We start from the raw sequence: 17,624 nt of genomic DNA, 5'->3' as shown, positions 1-17,624 counted from the left end.
TTTACATGCAACAATTTTGACTTTTTTTTTTTTTTTTTTTTTTTTTTTTTTAAACAAAAATCCGTCAAATTCATATTTTGAATGATCACTTTCCCTCCTGCAAACCTCTCTGATATAAAAAGCTTACATCGGACAGTCTCGGTTGTTGACAAGACACTTCACCTACCGCCTACTGGTGATGGCCAGAGGGGCCGATGGCGCGATATGTACCTACCCCAGGGCAGTTGTGGCTACAACTGTAGCTTGCCTCCACCAGTGTGTGAATGTGAGAGTGAATGAATAGTGGAATTTTACAGCGCTTTGAGGGCCCCGAAAAGCGCTATGTAAATGCAATACATTATTATTTTTATTATTATTATATTTTTGCATGCTGTAGCGCCATTTGTGGGAGCATTTCAAGTTACTATACATTATATCAATTCAACCGTTATAGCCCAAATTTTAATACTATGTATGCATTAAGTCCATAGAAACTATATAAATTGCAAAAAAGTGCAATAAACTACAAAAAAATTGAAAATTGTTTTTGTTTTTTTAAACATATATTTCTAGTTAGAGAAATTTAAAAGGCTTATCCCTCAAAACTGTAAATACAAAAAAGTTACACAAAATAGTTTCCAACAATGGGAAATTTGTGTCTTCATAGTTTTATTTTTGAGATACACCAATTTTTATATACAGGAGGAAAAAACGAATAATGCAAATATGCAAAAAAACAAAACAAAAGAAAAACAGCATGTGCATCAAAATAAACTATTTCCAGCAGTGCAATTTGAGTTCTAAGCATCACAGAAACAATACAGTCAAAGTCAAACATAACTTTTAAAAACATCAGTATAGCAAAATGACCCAGAACCGTGACAACTGTGCTAAAATCACTGCGGAAACGAAGCCCGGTATTGTCACGGGAACATCCATTCATCCATCCATTTTCTTCCGCTTATCCGGTGCTGGGTCGAAGGGGCAGCAGCCCAAGCAGAGAAGCCCAGAGATCCCACTCCCCAGCCACCTCCTCCAGCTACACCAAGGTGTTCCCAGGCCAGCCGAGAGATATAATCTTTCCAGTATGTCTTGAGTCTGCCCTGGGGCCTCCTCCCGGTGGCACATGCCTGGTAAACCTCACCCAAGAGGCACGCAGGAGGCATCCTTATCAGATGCCCGAACCACCTCAACTGGCTGCTTTCGATGTGGAGGAGCAGCGGTTCTACTCTTAGGCCGAATGGCTGAACATTTCACCCTATCTCTAAGGGAGAGGACAGCCACGGTTCGGAGGAAACCCATTTCCACCATTTGTATCCGCGATCTCATTCTTTAGGTTACTACCCACAGCTTGTGACCATAGGTGAGGGTAGGGACGTAGATCGACCGGTAAATTGAGAGCTTCCCTTTTACACCCAGCTCTCTCTTCACCACAACAGACCGGTACAACATCCGCATCGCTGCAGCCGCTGCACCAATCGGTCTGTCGATCTCCCACTCCCTTCTCCCGTCACTCGTGAACAAAACCCCGAGACCTCCTCCACTTGGGGCAGGAACTCGTCCGGAGTGGGCACTCCACCCTTTTCTAGCTGAGGATCATGGAGGTGCTGATTCTCATTCCCACTGCTTCACACTCGGCTGTGAACCGTTCCAAGGCGAGCTGGAGGCCATCACCCGGAGAAGCTAACAGAACCACATCATCTGCAAAAAGCAGAGATGAGATCCTGAGACCACCAAAGTGAAAGCCTTCCGCCACTTGGCTATGCCTAGAAATTCTGTCCATAACAATTATGAACAGGATCGGTGACAAAGGGCAGCCCTGGTGGAGCCCATCACCCACCAGAAACGAGTCCGACTTATTGCCAGCTATGCTGACCAAGCTCTTGCAACGGTTGTATAAGGACTGAATGACCCGTAGCAACGGGCCAGAAACCCCATACTCCCAGAGCACCCCCCACAGGACCCACCGAGGGACACAGTCAAATGCCTTCTCCAAGTCCACAAAACACATGTAGACTGGTTGGGCAAACTCTCATGCACCCTCATTGTAGAGACATGTCAACCAAGACAGCCCTACAACATCCAGAGCCTTCAGGAACTCAGGACGGACCTCATCCACCCCAGGGGCTCTGCCACCAAGGAGTTGTTTAACTGCCTCAATGATCTCGCCCCCAGAGATTGGCAGGTCATCCCCTTCGTCGTGTCACGGGAACATGCGTTAATTAATTTGGTGATTTATTAAATGTATAAATGATATTATACTTATAACATTATACTTATAACACTTATATTCTAATCTGCTGCTGAGTCTCTTATGCTGATGGAAATGCAGATAACACAGAACATGCAGGAACACCTGTTCAACCAATCATGTTCATTCCACTATGCATTCCTGAAGCGTTCATTTCTTTTACAACAGTGTTGTGTTTGGCTGGTATGTCTTTATTTTCTTTATTCCAGAGATTTTCACTTCTCTGGAATAGTTGGCACTAATAAGGATGATTTTCTGTAAAAGAGTATTTATATGACCAATTAATCAGACTCTTAGATGATGTTAGATTAGTTTGATGCTGCCAATGCTTTTATTTAACCATGCTGGGAAACACTGGGTTAACTTAGAGAGCTGAGAACCAGCTTTGTGTGACTGTTTATCCAGTTCCCAGTGTTAGGGTCAGTGATTCCAGATAACGGAAAGATATCCTGGATATGCTGACCTCACTCTGTAGTATGCAGGGCTCTGAGACAGCAGCTCGACTCTACATTACCCTCATGCTTAATATTCACAATGAAAATATTAGTCGAACATCGTGAAGTCTGTATGTGTTTCTAACAAGCTTTGTATAGTTAAACCTAACAGTTACTACATGATGGAAACAACAATGTTATCTGTTTTTATAAAGATTATGCGTGAATACACAGGGCACACTGATTATTGATTATTTATTTCCTCCCCCTTAAACATATTCTTATTGTTAGTTTAAATTCAGAATTGGCAACTGAAACAAAGTATGTCACATACGAACATCAGGAAATAAAGACCCAATAGATATATTCTCAGTAAATGAAGTCGGTGTTCAACCTGTGAGAGGTGACAGTCAGCGGGGGCTATGACAGTTGTGTACCGGGACCTGCACTTTGCTGGCGGTATAACAGCTTGAGCGCTATTTCAATAATTATTGAAATATTTATTTAATATAATTAATTTAAATTTAAATTAATTAATAAAATATTTATCAATTCATTCATTTTGTCACTCCTGGCCCTCCATAACGATAAGCGATGACAATATTTGCAAAACTATTTGAACAATCAAATAATGTGTTTGTACATTTGTACAAAACGTATTTGCTACTCAGATTATTTCTTTCAGTCGCTATTGAGACATTATGTATGTGATGCTTCAGGTAGGGTTCAGTGGCTGTTTTGTTTGTTTTTACTGTAAGATTTGTGAAATGTGTATATTTTATCAAGTCATATTTGTGTTGGTAAAATCCCCTTGGAATATTTTCCCGCAAATAATCATTCTGATGGCTGACCTGAACCAGCTATAAAAGAAAGCATAAATAAATGGATTTAGCATTGAATTTGCCAATGTAAGCCAGTTAAGAGTTTCAATTACAGGAACTGGTACAGAATCACTGGTAAATGGTGGGAATGTGATGCAAAGAAAAAAAGGACTCCAGCAAAATATAAAAACTCCCAAAACAATAGCCAGAGTTTTGGTCGCCTTTCTCTCCTTGATACTGGCAGTTTGTCCACACTTTGTGTTCTGGATGCTTCTTGCTTGCCTCAAAGCAACAAAGAAAATCTTTAGGTAGATACAAAGCATTATGGTCACTGGCAGGTAAAATGATAACATGGGTCCAACAGTGCTTTCCATTAGAATGTCAATCAAACATGATTCCTCACATTTTTCATTATTAAATCCAGCAATGGTGACACTAATTCCAATTATCCCAGAAACCCCCCAGCTCATCATGATCATGAACACAACAACACGATGGCTGATTTTAGTTTGATATGTCAGAGGCTGGCAAACAGCATGGTATCTGTCAATAGAAATACAGCAGAGGTTCAGGATGGAACATGTGCTCAGTGAAATATCAAAGGTCCCTCGCACTTTGCAAAACAAACCCTCATGATAAAGACATGAGCTGAGAGAGAATGCCATGCTGAGAGGAAATGCTATAATCCCAACGAGCAGGTCAGCCACAGCAAGAGAGAGGATGAGAGAATTAGTAGGAGTATGGAGCTGTTTGAAGTAAATCACAGAAATTATTACAAGGAGATTTCCACATATTGTTATAACAGACAATAATGCAAGGAATGCATACAAGAATACACACATAATGGAAGGGCTGTTTGTCAGCATGTATTTGGAGTCTTGTATTACATAACAGGGATGTAGATCATTTACAATGTTGGTCATGTTCATACTGACCTTTTGTTTCATAATTAAGCAGCTTAAACCAACAATATGATTTTTTCTGCTGCACTAACCTGGGACTTGACTTGATGTAGATTGTCCTTCAGTGCAGGTCAACTACTGATTGCTAAGAAGAGCGAGAGTCCAGACTGAGTTAAAAGAGGTTGTCAAAGAGAGAAACAGCATTGAGATTTGGTCAATTACACAAGCTCAAAGGATAACAAACAAAACTGGGAGCATCCAGAATACCCGAAGGACTCAATCAGGAGTCTCTTGTCAGAAAAGGTGACAAAAAATATATGAATGAAAAACAAGGTAACGTGTAAACAACGTACTGGAAGGATGAATCATAATTTATTCAAAAGCCATTCTCTCATGCAATTTCCTGGTAATTGTGGTGTTTTGGCATATTTTCTAAATATTAAAGCCATAACACAGGATTCACATTATTTTCATTTTCATCACAGAACTCACCAATAGATTCAAGCTTTGTAAATGGAAACAGGGCCATCTGCATAGAAACTGTTTATCACTGGATATAGGAAGATCCAGCGCATCATGCTGGTTTTGTAATGACTCTTCTTTGCCAGGGAAGTGAACTTACTCTACTACCTTATCCACCAATTGATCTGAAATTGGTGGATAAGGTAGTAGGGTAGATAATTGATGGATAATTCCTTCACTTTAAGGACTCAAAGGTTTTAAGTTTGATTTGTCACCTTCCTTACGTACTCTTTTGGTACAGGAAGTGCTGAATGAAAACAGACCAACCATCAACTAGGGTTAGGGTTAGGGCACAATTCAGTGTTGCTTAAAGAAATATCTAAATAACTGATCACTAATCAGTGCCAGTGTATTTAGATTTAAAAAATATTTAGATTTAATATCAATTTTATATTAGTAAATATTTCAATTTAACATTCAGTCATAACACTTGAATTCAGATGTAAATGTTTGTAAAATTTCCTGTGAAAAAAGGGTGTGTTGAAAACATAATAATCAGAGCCCCATATCCTAAAGATTTTTTTAAACTGTAATTGCTAAAGTTAAGACATATATGGGATGGGTGGGGTTGAGTTGATAATAAATCAGTGCTATCCAGTGACCAATAATAAAAGTTGTCATGTTAAATATAACAAGAAACTAACATCTAACCAGATTATTATGTTTGCAAAGATGGGAATTTCTGCAGAGTAATACTTTATCAAAGGCTGTGTGAATGAGGAAATGAAACCAAGTCAGTCAGCTGGATCAGCTGTAGCAGGACAGGAGGAGTCAGAGAGAAACTCAGAGTTTGTTGAAGATAACTTGCCAGCATGCAGCTTCACTACTCAGGTGACTGTCTCAGAGATCTAGGTACAGTGGGGCAAAAAAGTATTTAGTCAGCCACCGATTGTGCAAGTTCCCCCACTTAAAATGATGACAGAGGTCAGTAATTTGCACCAGAGGTACACTTCAACTGTGAGAGACAGAATGTGAAAAAAAAATCCATGAATTCACATGGTAGGATTTGTAAAGAATTTATTCGTAAATCAGGATGGAAAATAAGTATTTGGTCAATAACAAAAATACGACTCAATACTTTGTAACATAAACTTTGTTGGCAATAACAGAGGTCAAACGTTTACTATAGGTCTTTACCAGTGTTGGGTAAGTTACTTTAAAATAGTAACTTAGTTACATTACTAGTTACTTCTCTCAAAAGTAACTCAGTTACTTCAAGTTACTCATTACTTTCAAAGTAACTAGTTACTAGGGAAAGTAACTTTGGTTTTACTCAGAATTCTCTTGTTAATGTGTTTCTTCCATAACTTTGCCAGTCTTCTAGCTTGCTTACTTGCCACAGTGCACTGTGCCACCTACCAATAGAAAGGAAAAGATAATGTGCATATTTCCACGAGAGAAATCCCACGCCTGGACCGTCATTGACTGCTGCCATGATTCTAGCCTACGTCACAGCGTCATGTGCGCCTTTTACATCCAACACAAAAACTGCAGTCGTGGTGCTTTCGATTGTACTCAGAACTCGGAAATTCTGCCTTCTGAATAGGAAGATGTAGGCAACACCAGACTGCAGATAAGCTGCATACAGGGCTGGACTGGGACAGAAAATTGTCCCGGGCATTTTGACTAGAGACTGGCCCACCATTATAGGAAAAATCATAAAGCCTTTGAATGAAAATAAACACTGTTGTGACAGTGATGTACACTGTTCTGATGGTATATATGCATCAATCTATCAATCGTTTGTTGTAAGATTCAGATAATTATTTTTTTAAAAGCTAGACATTTTAAATGAGAATAAGAAAGAAAAGTATTTCTTTGTGCCCCCCTTTCCCTGTTAATGCCCTACATGCCCCCCTGGCAACACTTTGCTAGACCCGCACCTGCACATTTACCAACTGTCAGCTACCTAAAAAAGGATCCTGGGGTTATTTGTCTCTCAGAAACAGTTCATAACTTCCCTTCAACTCATTCATGTCACCTAAAAGGTAAACCTGTTTCTCCATCACCTGTTCAGCTCTGATGATTCAGTAAGGACATCTCCTGGTTTCATCTTCATGTTTCCCTCTCACTAGATAACCAAACCATATCATGACCAGCAGCTTTTTTGCAGCTGTGGCTCCAGCAAACATCAGCTGATACTAGAAATTAATATTAAATAAATTCTAACAACAGCTGATCAAGCTTAAACGTGCTGCTGTTGTTTAGCGCGACATCCGCTGGTTTCCTCTTTCGGCGCAAAGTGAGCGATAAACAAACAAGAGAGCCGATCAGCTGATCATTGATCAGTTTTCATGATTGAAGCAGAAACTGGAGACGGAGGGGAGAGGATGAGAGAAGAAGAGGCAGCTGTGCAGCAAAGACAGAATAACTCCAGCTTTGTGCCTTTTTCATTGTAGCTGAATTACGGGACAAACTGTCCCTTTTCACCTCAATAAGAAACGCGTAATATTTTCTCTGAATACCAGACGGGACGGTTGGCAACTCTAATAACTTATGAACAAAATAAAGTTCAACATCATTAACATCATAGCACCCACCCAGCTTGTATAGAAACTCCGTCATGCTAGCTAGCACGCAGTACGGAAAAAGTCAGAATAACGAAAATAAACTCCACCTAAACTTGGTTTATATCTGACCCAGAGAGACTGCAGGTCATAACTTCTTACCTGAAGTTCAGTTCACACTTGGACCGGCGGCCGCCTCGGGTCTCTTTTCCTTCTGCGTCCCCTTTCCTTCATCCACCTGCTGGCTTCCACCACTTGCTAATGTTATTGAATCTGTGGAAGCTCCGCGATAGCCACCACACGAAGTAACGAGTAACGACCCTATCTAAATCCCAGTAACGACTAACGCGTTCCTGATTTTGGCATAATAACTAGTTACCGTGCTCGTTACCACAATAATAACGTAGTTACTGTAACGCGTTACTTAATAACGCGTTAGTCCCAACACTGGTCTTTACCAGGTTTGCACACACAGTAGCTGGTATCTTGTTTAAAAAAAATAATATTTTTATTAAATTGTTGGTAATCAGGTAACAAAGAAAATGATAAATTTAACAGTTACATATCAAAAACAATCACACTTTTAAAGAGTCGATTGTGCCGTTCGAAATATAGAATTAGGGTAGAGTTAGGGTTACAATTGTCACCTATGATGGCTCAAACCCCAAAAGTTAAAAAAAAAAAGTCTAAAATTAGATCAAAGTAAAATTCATTAACAAATAAGGAAATTTACTTTTTCATTTATTTGTTGAGGAAAATTACCCACTAGTGACTGACAAAGGTTTGTAAATCTCTCTCTATATATATTTTAAAACGTTCTCGCCACTCGCCATGCAGGTGGTCTTTATCCTTTAAGCCTGGATCTTCTACCAAAGGCTTGGGAGCTTGAGGGTCCTGCACAGGATCTTTGCTGTTCCTAGGACTGCGCTCTTTGGGACAGAGATCTTGGATGTTGTTCCTGCGATCTTTTGGAGCAACTCGCCCAGCCAGGGGTCACTGTCCCAAGTGCTCTGACTACCAGGGATCACTGTTGCCCCACTGTTGCCTTCACCCTCCACCACGTTGTTTCATCCTGGATAGTGGTTCTGACACTCACTAGTTCTCAGTCACCTTCCTTAGCATACAATCTCAGGGTACTGGATTTGGGGTAAAAACTTCCGTGCACGGTAAAAAGCTTTCTTATTTTGATGATAGTGGCTTCTACCTCTTTCTTTGGTCATCTTATTATCTAAGCAGGGTATCTGATAACCGGCAGGACGTAGGTGTTAATTGTGTTCTTTCCATTCAGCTGACTCCTCAGGACTTGCCGGACCCTCTGCAGGTATGTTGCAGCTTTCCTAGCAGCCTTTTCATGATTTGCCTTTGTGATTGGATTTGCCTTCCAATAGCACAATGCCCTTTGTTGTGACTACTTTCCCTCTCATTTTTTTTTTTTTTTTTTTTGCCTGTCCCGTTTGGCTCTTTTGCCATCAGAATTGTTGTCTAAAGGCAAAGAAAGATGCCCAACGGATTTACTTTACCAAATTGACCATGGGGGAAAGAAGGGGAGAAAGAAAGAGGGAAATAGAAACAGCTGAGAAGAGGGACAGGGGAGAAGGTCAAATGACAAAAACCAACAGAATGAGCAGAAAAAAAAAGAAAAAAAATGCATATATCAATCACCTGGGTCACCTGCTGAGAAAGAAAAAAGAAAACAAGCAGAAGAGAACAAGAGTAATAGAATAAACAACATCACAATGATATATGGGAATATGACAGTAAATACTAAATATTAAACATTATTGTGCAGCACATAAGATCAACAGAACACAGTGTGCTTTGAGGTAGGAGCCAAAAAGGGTGTAGTTTGTGGGTGTGATCACCCGTGTGTACACCTGTGAGCATGGACACACTTGTTTTTTTTTTTTAAAAGGTTCCTTCATGTAATGATCTGCTAGAGGGTGTGGGGGGGCCACAGCCCCGTCCTCCAGGGCATGAAGCAGGTATGGAGGAGATCAAAACTCCAGACATCCAGAGGCCCCCAGAACACAAGAGACCAAGGAAGACCAACAGAGGGGCAGCCACGCCACTGTCCCAGAAAGAGCTGAGGAGAGTCCCAGATGAGGGCTCACTCAGCAGCCGCGGAGCAGAAGCCAGGGGGAGTTGCAGTGACGCGCCCGTGAGCTCCGCCGGCAGGCCGAGAGGCCCCCCGGCCGAGAGGCTCCAGGCCCCGATAAGCGGCCGCCAAGGAGTGAGCCGGTGTGTACCTGGACGTCCATCCCCGGACACAAAGAACCACCAACGCACCGATGTCTGAGGGAGTCCGCCACTGGCAGGGGAAGTGGTGGTAGGGGGAGATAGGTCTCCATACCTTGGAGGGCCTAAGATGTCCCCAGAGAGGTGGCGCCTGACACCCAACCTGACATATAGACACAGAAATACAGGCACACACATATACAAACATCCATTCCCACCCTCATGCTCTCATATGCACTTACTCCACACTCAACCAACGTGGAGACAGACATAAAGAGACGCTGTACACACGATCACACTCCCCAAGCGTACTCTACTCTACAAACAGGGTCTAGGTACCCTTGCCCCTAGAGGGGGGAACTGCACCCAGACCCAGGTGGTGTTACCCTTTTCCCTGCGGTGGGGGGAGGCAGACCACCCCGACTCCGCAGCAGCAGGGAGGCTCCACACTCCAGACCGCAGTCGGACGGCCAACTCCTCCTCCTAGCCCCCCCGCTCCAGCAGGTCGCAGAGAATGGGGGTGAGAGAAGACTCCAAACCTCCCTCCACCCGCTCATTGTAGTGTTGATGCATGTGTGTTCTAAGGTGCATTTAAAACCCAGGAGGGCATGGAGCTACCTGCCAGAGAGCAGCAGGTAAGCGCATGGTCCCTCCTGCTAGCCCTCAATGTCTACGTGTATTTAACATTGAGAGGTGGGCAACGACGCCAGGGGTGGGGTGTACACCCTGATGGTACTTTGGATTCCGTGTATCGAGCCCACCCCCAAGATCCTATATGTATGTGTAATGAGAGTGTGAGTAATGTGAATGTCTAAGTTGTGGGATAAAATTGAGGCAGAGGCAGCCAGAAGGGGACAGGGGGGGTGGCCTCCTCTGCACCCTGGTGACATACCCCTACTCCAAGGTCCTGCATGTGTGGGTGGTTGTGGTGGAGCGGGTATGGTATCTCATTGATACCATACAATTACACTCCGATATCATTGCGATAAGTGCTCGTGGTTGTGTATCATTTGTTTGATATCACATTCACTCCTTAATGTCATGAGGTTAGCTTCTAGAATGAAAATGTCATGGTCCGCGGCCCGGCGTCCAAGGTGCTGATGGGATGCCCACTCTCGTGGGCGTGGCTGCTAACTCCACACCTGCATCCCATCCCAGGCGATCACCAGGTGGACTATTTAATCCTGCCCAGCCTGCTGCTACACGCCAGTCCGTAGTCGTCCTTCAGCGGTAACGTACACCTGCGGGAAAGCCCTTATGCAAACCTATCCGTGTGAACTAACACTAACTCTGCCCTGTGTACTCAGATCACAGCTCGGCGTGTTTGAGCCACCAGCCTGTCCACCTGCCTGTCCGGAAATTTGGATCACGTCAGCCCCAGCTGCCTCGACCTTTCTGGAGCTTCTCCCCACGGACCCTCACCCCTCCCTCCGGTTCCCTCGGCCCCGCTATCATCCCTCCCACAGTCCCGCTCTCGGTGTTCCAGCGCGACTCGCCTCCCGGTCCCTCGGTTTCTCTGGTTCCGTGCGTTTTTTCCCTTCTACCCTCCCGGGACACCGTCAGTTATAATAAAGTTTATTTTTTGTTCTCTCGTACCACTGTGTGTGTGTTCTGCTCCTGGGTCCAGCTTGTGCGTGGAACTTCGGTTCATGAAAGAAAATTTTCATCAAACAAATTGAATGACATATAATGATTAAAAAAACAAAACAAAACTGCATGACATCTGAAGCAAATATCACAAATTTTAAAAAATGAAGCAAATATGTTTCTGGATCCAGGAGCAAAATGCATGCATATTATGAATTTAGTTCCTGACAGCCCTGTTTGGTTTTCTGTTTATTTTTGGATGCCTCATTTCATGAGCTGTCTAAAAGAATAGTGTACTTTCTAAACATATGTTATCAGCTAATTTGTAAATAACAGATTAGATCGTGTTACAGTATTAGCTAAGGTGAGAGCACAGATTGAGCTCAGATAAAAGCACTATAAAGTTAGCCTTGCAGATCTCTAAGGGAGAGGACAGCCACGGTTCGCAGGAAACCCATTTCCACCGTTTGTATCCGCGATCTCATTCTTTAGGTCACTACCCACCAGAGATGGGCAGTAACGCGTTACTTGTAACGCATTACTGTAATCTGATTACTTTTTTCAAGTAACGAGTAAAGTAAGGGATTACTATTGCAAAAACGGTAATTAGATTACCGTTACTTTCCCGTAGTAACGCTGCATTACTGCGTTACTAAAACCGTGATTTTTTGCGAGAATGTCTCACGACAGTGACGTAAGCGAGTGCGCCGTTAGTGACAACAGCTGTCTGCAGATCAACAATGGATCATATATCGATTGTGGGAGACAGTATGAGCGTGCAGCGTTTAAAGCGTGGAAGTACTGACCTTTGAGTTTGATTCCATAAAAAGTGACAAAAACATTAGCGTCCATCGTGCTTGGGAAGAAAACTTCTTTTTACAGCGAAAAAAACCCTAAACTTCCAATCAAGCACCGAGTGCGCAACGACGTAATGGGGAAATTCACAGAGAAACTTGCGGATTCTTCAACTGACCGCGGCACACCTGCACCAGGGTAAGCCTCAACCTACCGCAGTCCTGCTTTACAGGTGAAAATAGAGCAACAGGACCGCTAGTCTTTGACTTTATTTATTTTCTGCTGTGTTTTACTTGCATCTATTTGAAAGAGTGAGTGTAAACACGAAAAATATTTAATTTTATGTGCTGGAATGTGTAGAAAATAGGTTTAAATGTTAAACTAATTTATTCAAGTCAGAGAATGTTGCATATGATTACATTTTTGCTTAAATTTTTTGCTGAAAGATCTATCGCTTTATCACCTCTTCAGGTTGCAAATCGTGTTTTTAAAAAGTAACTAAGTAATTAATTACTTTTGAAAATAAGTAATCAGTAAAGTAACAGGATTACTTTTTTGGAGTAGTAATCAGTAATTAGTTACTGATTACTTTTTTCAAGTAACTTGACCAACACTGCTACCCACAGCTCGTGACCATAGGTGAGGGTAGGGACGTAGATCGACCGGTAAATTGAGAGCTTCACTTTTACACCCAGCTCTCTCTTCACCACAACAGACCGGTACAACATCCGCATCGCTGCAGCCGCTGCACCAATCGGTCTGTCGATCTCCCACTCCCTTCTCCCGTCACTCGTGAACAAAACCCCGAGACCTCCTCCACTTGGGGCAGGAACTCGTCCGGAGTGGGCACTCCACCCTTTTCTAGCTGAGGATCATGGAGGTGCTGATTCTCATTCTCACTGCTTCACACTCGGCTGTGAACCATTCCAAGGCGAGCTGGAGGCCATCACCCGGAGAAGCTAACAGAACCACATCATCTGCAAAAAGCAGAGATGAGATCCTGAGACCACCAAAGTGAAAGCCTTCTGCCACTTGGCTATGCCTAGAAATTCTGTCCATAAAAATTATGAACAGGATCGGTGACAAAGGGCAGCCCTGGTGGAGCCCATCACCCACCAGAAACGACTCCGACTTATTGCCAGCTATGCTGACCAAGCTCTTGCAACGGTTGTATAAGGACTGAATGACCCGTAGCAACGGGCCAGAAACCCCATACTCCCAGAGCACCCCCCACAGGACCCACCGAGGGACACAGTCAAATGCCTTCTCCAAGTCCACAAAACACATGTAGACTGGTTGGGCAAACTCTCATGCACCCTCAAGTATCGTTGAGAGGATAAAGAGCTGATCCAATGTTCCACGACCAGGACGAAAACCGCATTGTTCCTCCTGCATCCGAGGTTCAACTAACGGACAGACTCTCCTCTCCAGCACCCTGGCATAGACTTTCCCAGGGAGGCTGAGGAGTGTGATTCCCCTGTAGTTGGAACACACCCTCTGGTCCCTTTCTTAAAGATGGGGACCACCACCCCGGACTGCCAGTCCAGGGGTACTGAACCTGATCGCCACACAACATTGCAGAGACATGTCAACCAAGACAGCCCTACAACATCCAGAGCCTTCAGGAACTCGGGGCAGACCTCATCCACCCCAGGGGCTCTGCCACCAAGGAGTTGTTTAACTGCCTCAGTGATCTCGCCCCCAGAGATTGGCAGGTCATCCCCTTCGTCCTGTCACAGGAACATGCGTTAATTAATTTGGTGATTTATTAAATGTATAAATGATATTATACTTATAACATTATACTTATAACACTTATATTCTAATCTGCTGCTGAGTCTCTTATGCTGATGGAAATGCAGATAACACAGAACATGCAGGAACACCTGTTCAACCAATCATGTTCATTCCACTGAAGCGTTCATTTCTTTTACAACAGTGTTGTGTTTGGCTGGTATGTCTTTATTTTCTTTATTCCAGAGATTTTCACTTCTCTGGAATAGTTGGCACTAATAAGGATTATTTTCTGTAAAAGATTATTTATATGACCAATTAATCAGACTCGTAGATGATGTTAGATTAGTTTGATGCTGCCAACGCTTTTATTTAACCATGCTGGGAAACACTGGGTTAACTTAGAGAGCTGAGAACCAGCTTTGTGTGACTGTTTATCCAGTTCCCAGTGTTAGGGTCAGTGATTCCAGATAACGGAAAGATATCCTGGATATGCTGACCTCACTCTGTAGTATGCAGGGCTCTGAGACAGCAGCTCGACTGTACATTACACTCATGCTTAATATTCACAATGAAAATATTAGTCAAACATCGTGAAGTCTGTATGTGTTTCTAACAAGCTTTGTATAGTTAAACCTAACAGTTACTACATGATGGAAACAACAATGTTATCTGTTTTTATAAAGATTATGCGTGAATACACAGGGCACACTGATTATTGACTATTTATTTCCTCCCCCTTAAACATATTCTTATTGTTAGTTTAAATTCAGAATTGGCAACTGAAACAAAGTATGTCACATACGAACATCAGGAAATAAAGACCCAATAGATATATTCTCAGTAAATGTCTGTGTTCAACCTGTGAGAGGTGACAGTCAGCGGGGGCTATGACAGTTGTGTACCGGGACCTGCACTTTGCTGGCGGTATAACAGCTTGAGCGCTATTTCAATAATTATTGAAATATTTATTTAATATAATTAATTTAAATTTAAATTAATTAATAAAATATTTATTAAGTCATTCATTTTGTCACTCCTGGCCCTCCATAACGATAAGCGATGACAATATTTGCAAAACTATTTGAACAATCAAACAATGTGTTTGTACATTTGTACAAAATGTATTTGCTATTCAGATTATTTCTTTCAGTCGCTATTGAGACATTATGTGTGTGATGCTTCAGGTAGGGTTCAGTGGCTGTTTTATGTTTGTTTTTACTGTAAGATTTGTGAAATGTGTATATTTTATCAAGTCATATTTGTGTTGGTAAAATCCCCTTGGAATATTTTCCCGCAAATAATCATTCTGATGGCTGACCTGAACCAGCTATAAAAGAAAGCATAAATAAATGGATTTAGCATTGAATTTGCCAATGCAAGCCAGTTAAGAGTTTCAATTACAGGAACTGGTACAGAATCACTGGTAAATGGTGGGAATGTGATGCAAAGAAAAAAAGGACTCCAGCAAAATATAAAAACTCCCAAAACAATAGCCAGAGTTTTGGTCGCCTTTCTCTCCTTGATACTGGCAGTTTGTCCACACTTTGTGTTCTGGATGCTTCTTGCTTGCCTCAAAGCAACAAAGAAAATCTTTAGGTAGATACAAAGCATTATGGTCACTGGCAGGTAAAATGATAACATGGGTCCAACAGTGCTTTCCATTAGAACGTCAATCAAACATGATTCCTCACATTTTTCATTATTAAATCCAGCAATGGTGACACTAATTCCAATTATCCCAGAAACCCCCCAGCTCATCAGGATCATGAACACAACAACACGATGGCTGATTTTAGTTTGATATGTCAGAGGCTGGCAAACAGCATGGTATCTGTCAATAGAAATACAGCAGAGGTTCAGGATGGAACATGTGCTCAGTGAAATATCAAAGGTCCCTCGCACTTTGCAAAACAAACCCTCATGATAAAGACATGAGCTGAGAGAGAATGCCATGCTGAGAGGAAATGCTATAATCCCAACGAGCAGGTCAGCCACAGCAAGAGAGAGGATGAGAGAATTAGTAGGAGTATGGAGCTGTTTGAAGTAAATCACAGAAATTATTACAAGGAGATTTCCACATATTGTTATAACAGACAATAATGCAAGGAATGCATACAAGAATACACACATAATGGAAGGGCTGTTTGTCAGCATGTATTTGGAGTCTTGTATTACATAACAGGGATGTAGATCATTTACAATGTTGGTCATGTTCATACTGACCTTTTGTTTCATAATTAAGCAGCTTAAACCAACAATATGATTTTTTCTGCTGCACTAACCTGGGACTTGACTTGATGTAGATTGTCCTTCAGTGCAGGTCAACTACTGATTGCTAAGAAGAGCGAGAGTCCAGACTGAGTTAAAAGAGGTTGTCAAAGAGAGAAACAGCATTGAGATTTGGTCAATTACACAAGCTCAAAGGATAACAAACAAAACTGGGAGCATCCAGAATACCCGAAGGACTCAATCAGGAGTCTCTTGTCAGAAAAGGTGACAAAAAATATATGAATGAAAAACAAGGTAACGTGTAAACAACGTACTGGAAGGATGAATCATAATTTATTCAAAAGCCATTCTCTCATGCAATTTCCTGGTAATTGTGGTGTTTTGGCATATTTTCTAAATATTAAAGCCATAACACAGGATTCACATTATTTTCATTTTCATCACAGAACTCACCAATAGATTCAAGCTTTGTAAATGGAAACAGGGCCATCTGCATAGAAACTGTTTATCACTGGATATAGGAAGATCCAGAGCATCATGCTGGTTTTGTAATGACTCTTCTTTGCCAGGGAAGTGAACTTACTCTACTACCTTATCCACCAATTGATCTGAAATTGGTGGATAAGGTAGTAGGGTAGATAATTGATGGATAATTCCTTCACTTTAAGGACTCAAAGGTTTTAAGTTTGATTTGTCACCTTCCTTACGTACTATTTTGGTACAGGAAGTGCTGAATGAAAACAGACCAACCATCAACTAGGGTTAGGGTTAGGGCACAATTCAGTGTTGCTTAAAGAAATATCTAAATAACTGATCACTAATCAGTGCCAGTGTATTTAGATTTAAAAAATATTTAGATATAATATCAATTTTATATTAGTAAATATTTCAATTTAACATTCAGTCATAACACTTGAATTCAGATGTAAATGTTTGTAAAATTTCCTGTGGAAAAAGGGTGTGTTGAAAACATAATAATCAGAGCCCCATATCCTAAAGATTTTTTTAAACTGTAATTGCTAAAGTTAAGACATATATGGGATGGGTGGGGTTGAGTTGATAATAAATCAGTGCTATCCAGTGACCAATAATAAAAGTTGTCATGTTAAATATAACAAGAAACTAACATCTAACCAGATTATTATGTTTGCAAAGATGGGAATTTCTGCAGAGTAATACTTTATCAAAGGCTGTGTGAATGAGGAAATGAAACCAAGTCAGTCAGCTGGAACAGCTGTAGCAGGACAGGAGGAGTCAGAGAGAAACTCAGAGTTTGTTGAAGATAACTTGCCAGCATGCAGCTTCACTACTCAGGTGACTGTCTCAGAGATCTAGGTAACCCTCTTTGTCGAACAGAAAACCCAGTCGCCCCTATCTTTCACTAAGTCTCCTGTTTAAAAATAATAATATTTTTATTAAATTGTTGGTAATCAGGCAACAAAGAAAATAATAAATTTAACAGTTACATATCAAAAACAATCACACTTTTAAAGAGTCGATTGTGCCGTTCGAACTATAGAATTAGGGTAGAGTTAGGGTTACAATTGTCACCTATGATGGCTCAAACCCCAAAAGTAAAAAAAAAAAAAAAGTCTAAAATTAGATCAAAGTAAAATTCATTAACA

General features: G+C 41.5%; 2 protein-coding genes across 2 annotated transcripts; both read right to left on the bottom strand.

The window, feature by feature from the left end:
* Positions 1–3,445: 3,445 nt before the first annotated feature.
* On the bottom strand, positions 3,446–4,553 carry LOC309697714 (trace amine-associated receptor 1-like; the record flags this gene model as incomplete). The annotated part of the gene is made up of 1 exon (XM_082519831.1): positions 3,446–4,553. Exon 1 carries the CDS (start codon positions 4,430–4,432, stop codon positions 3,446–3,448), a length of 987 nt encoding a protein of 328 aa, XP_082375957.1. The 5' UTR covers positions 4,433–4,553.
* Positions 4,554–15,018: 10,465 nt separating this feature from the next.
* LOC309697713 (trace amine-associated receptor 1-like) lies at positions 15,019–16,126 on the bottom strand (the record flags this gene model as incomplete). Its single annotated transcript, XM_082519830.1, has 1 exon — positions 15,019–16,126. The coding sequence occupies exon 1, from the start codon at positions 16,003–16,005 to the stop codon at positions 15,019–15,021; it is 987 nt and encodes a 328-aa protein (XP_082375956.1). The 5' UTR covers positions 16,006–16,126.
* Positions 16,127–17,624: the final 1,498 nt, after the last annotated feature.

Source organism: Aulonocara stuartgranti, assembly GCF_965226115.1.
Source record: "Aulonocara stuartgranti genome assembly, chromosome: 20".
Classification (NCBI taxonomy): Eukaryota; Metazoa; Chordata; class Actinopteri; order Cichliformes; family Cichlidae; genus Aulonocara; species Aulonocara stuartgranti.
This window is presented reverse-complemented; position numbering and strand designations above follow the sequence as displayed.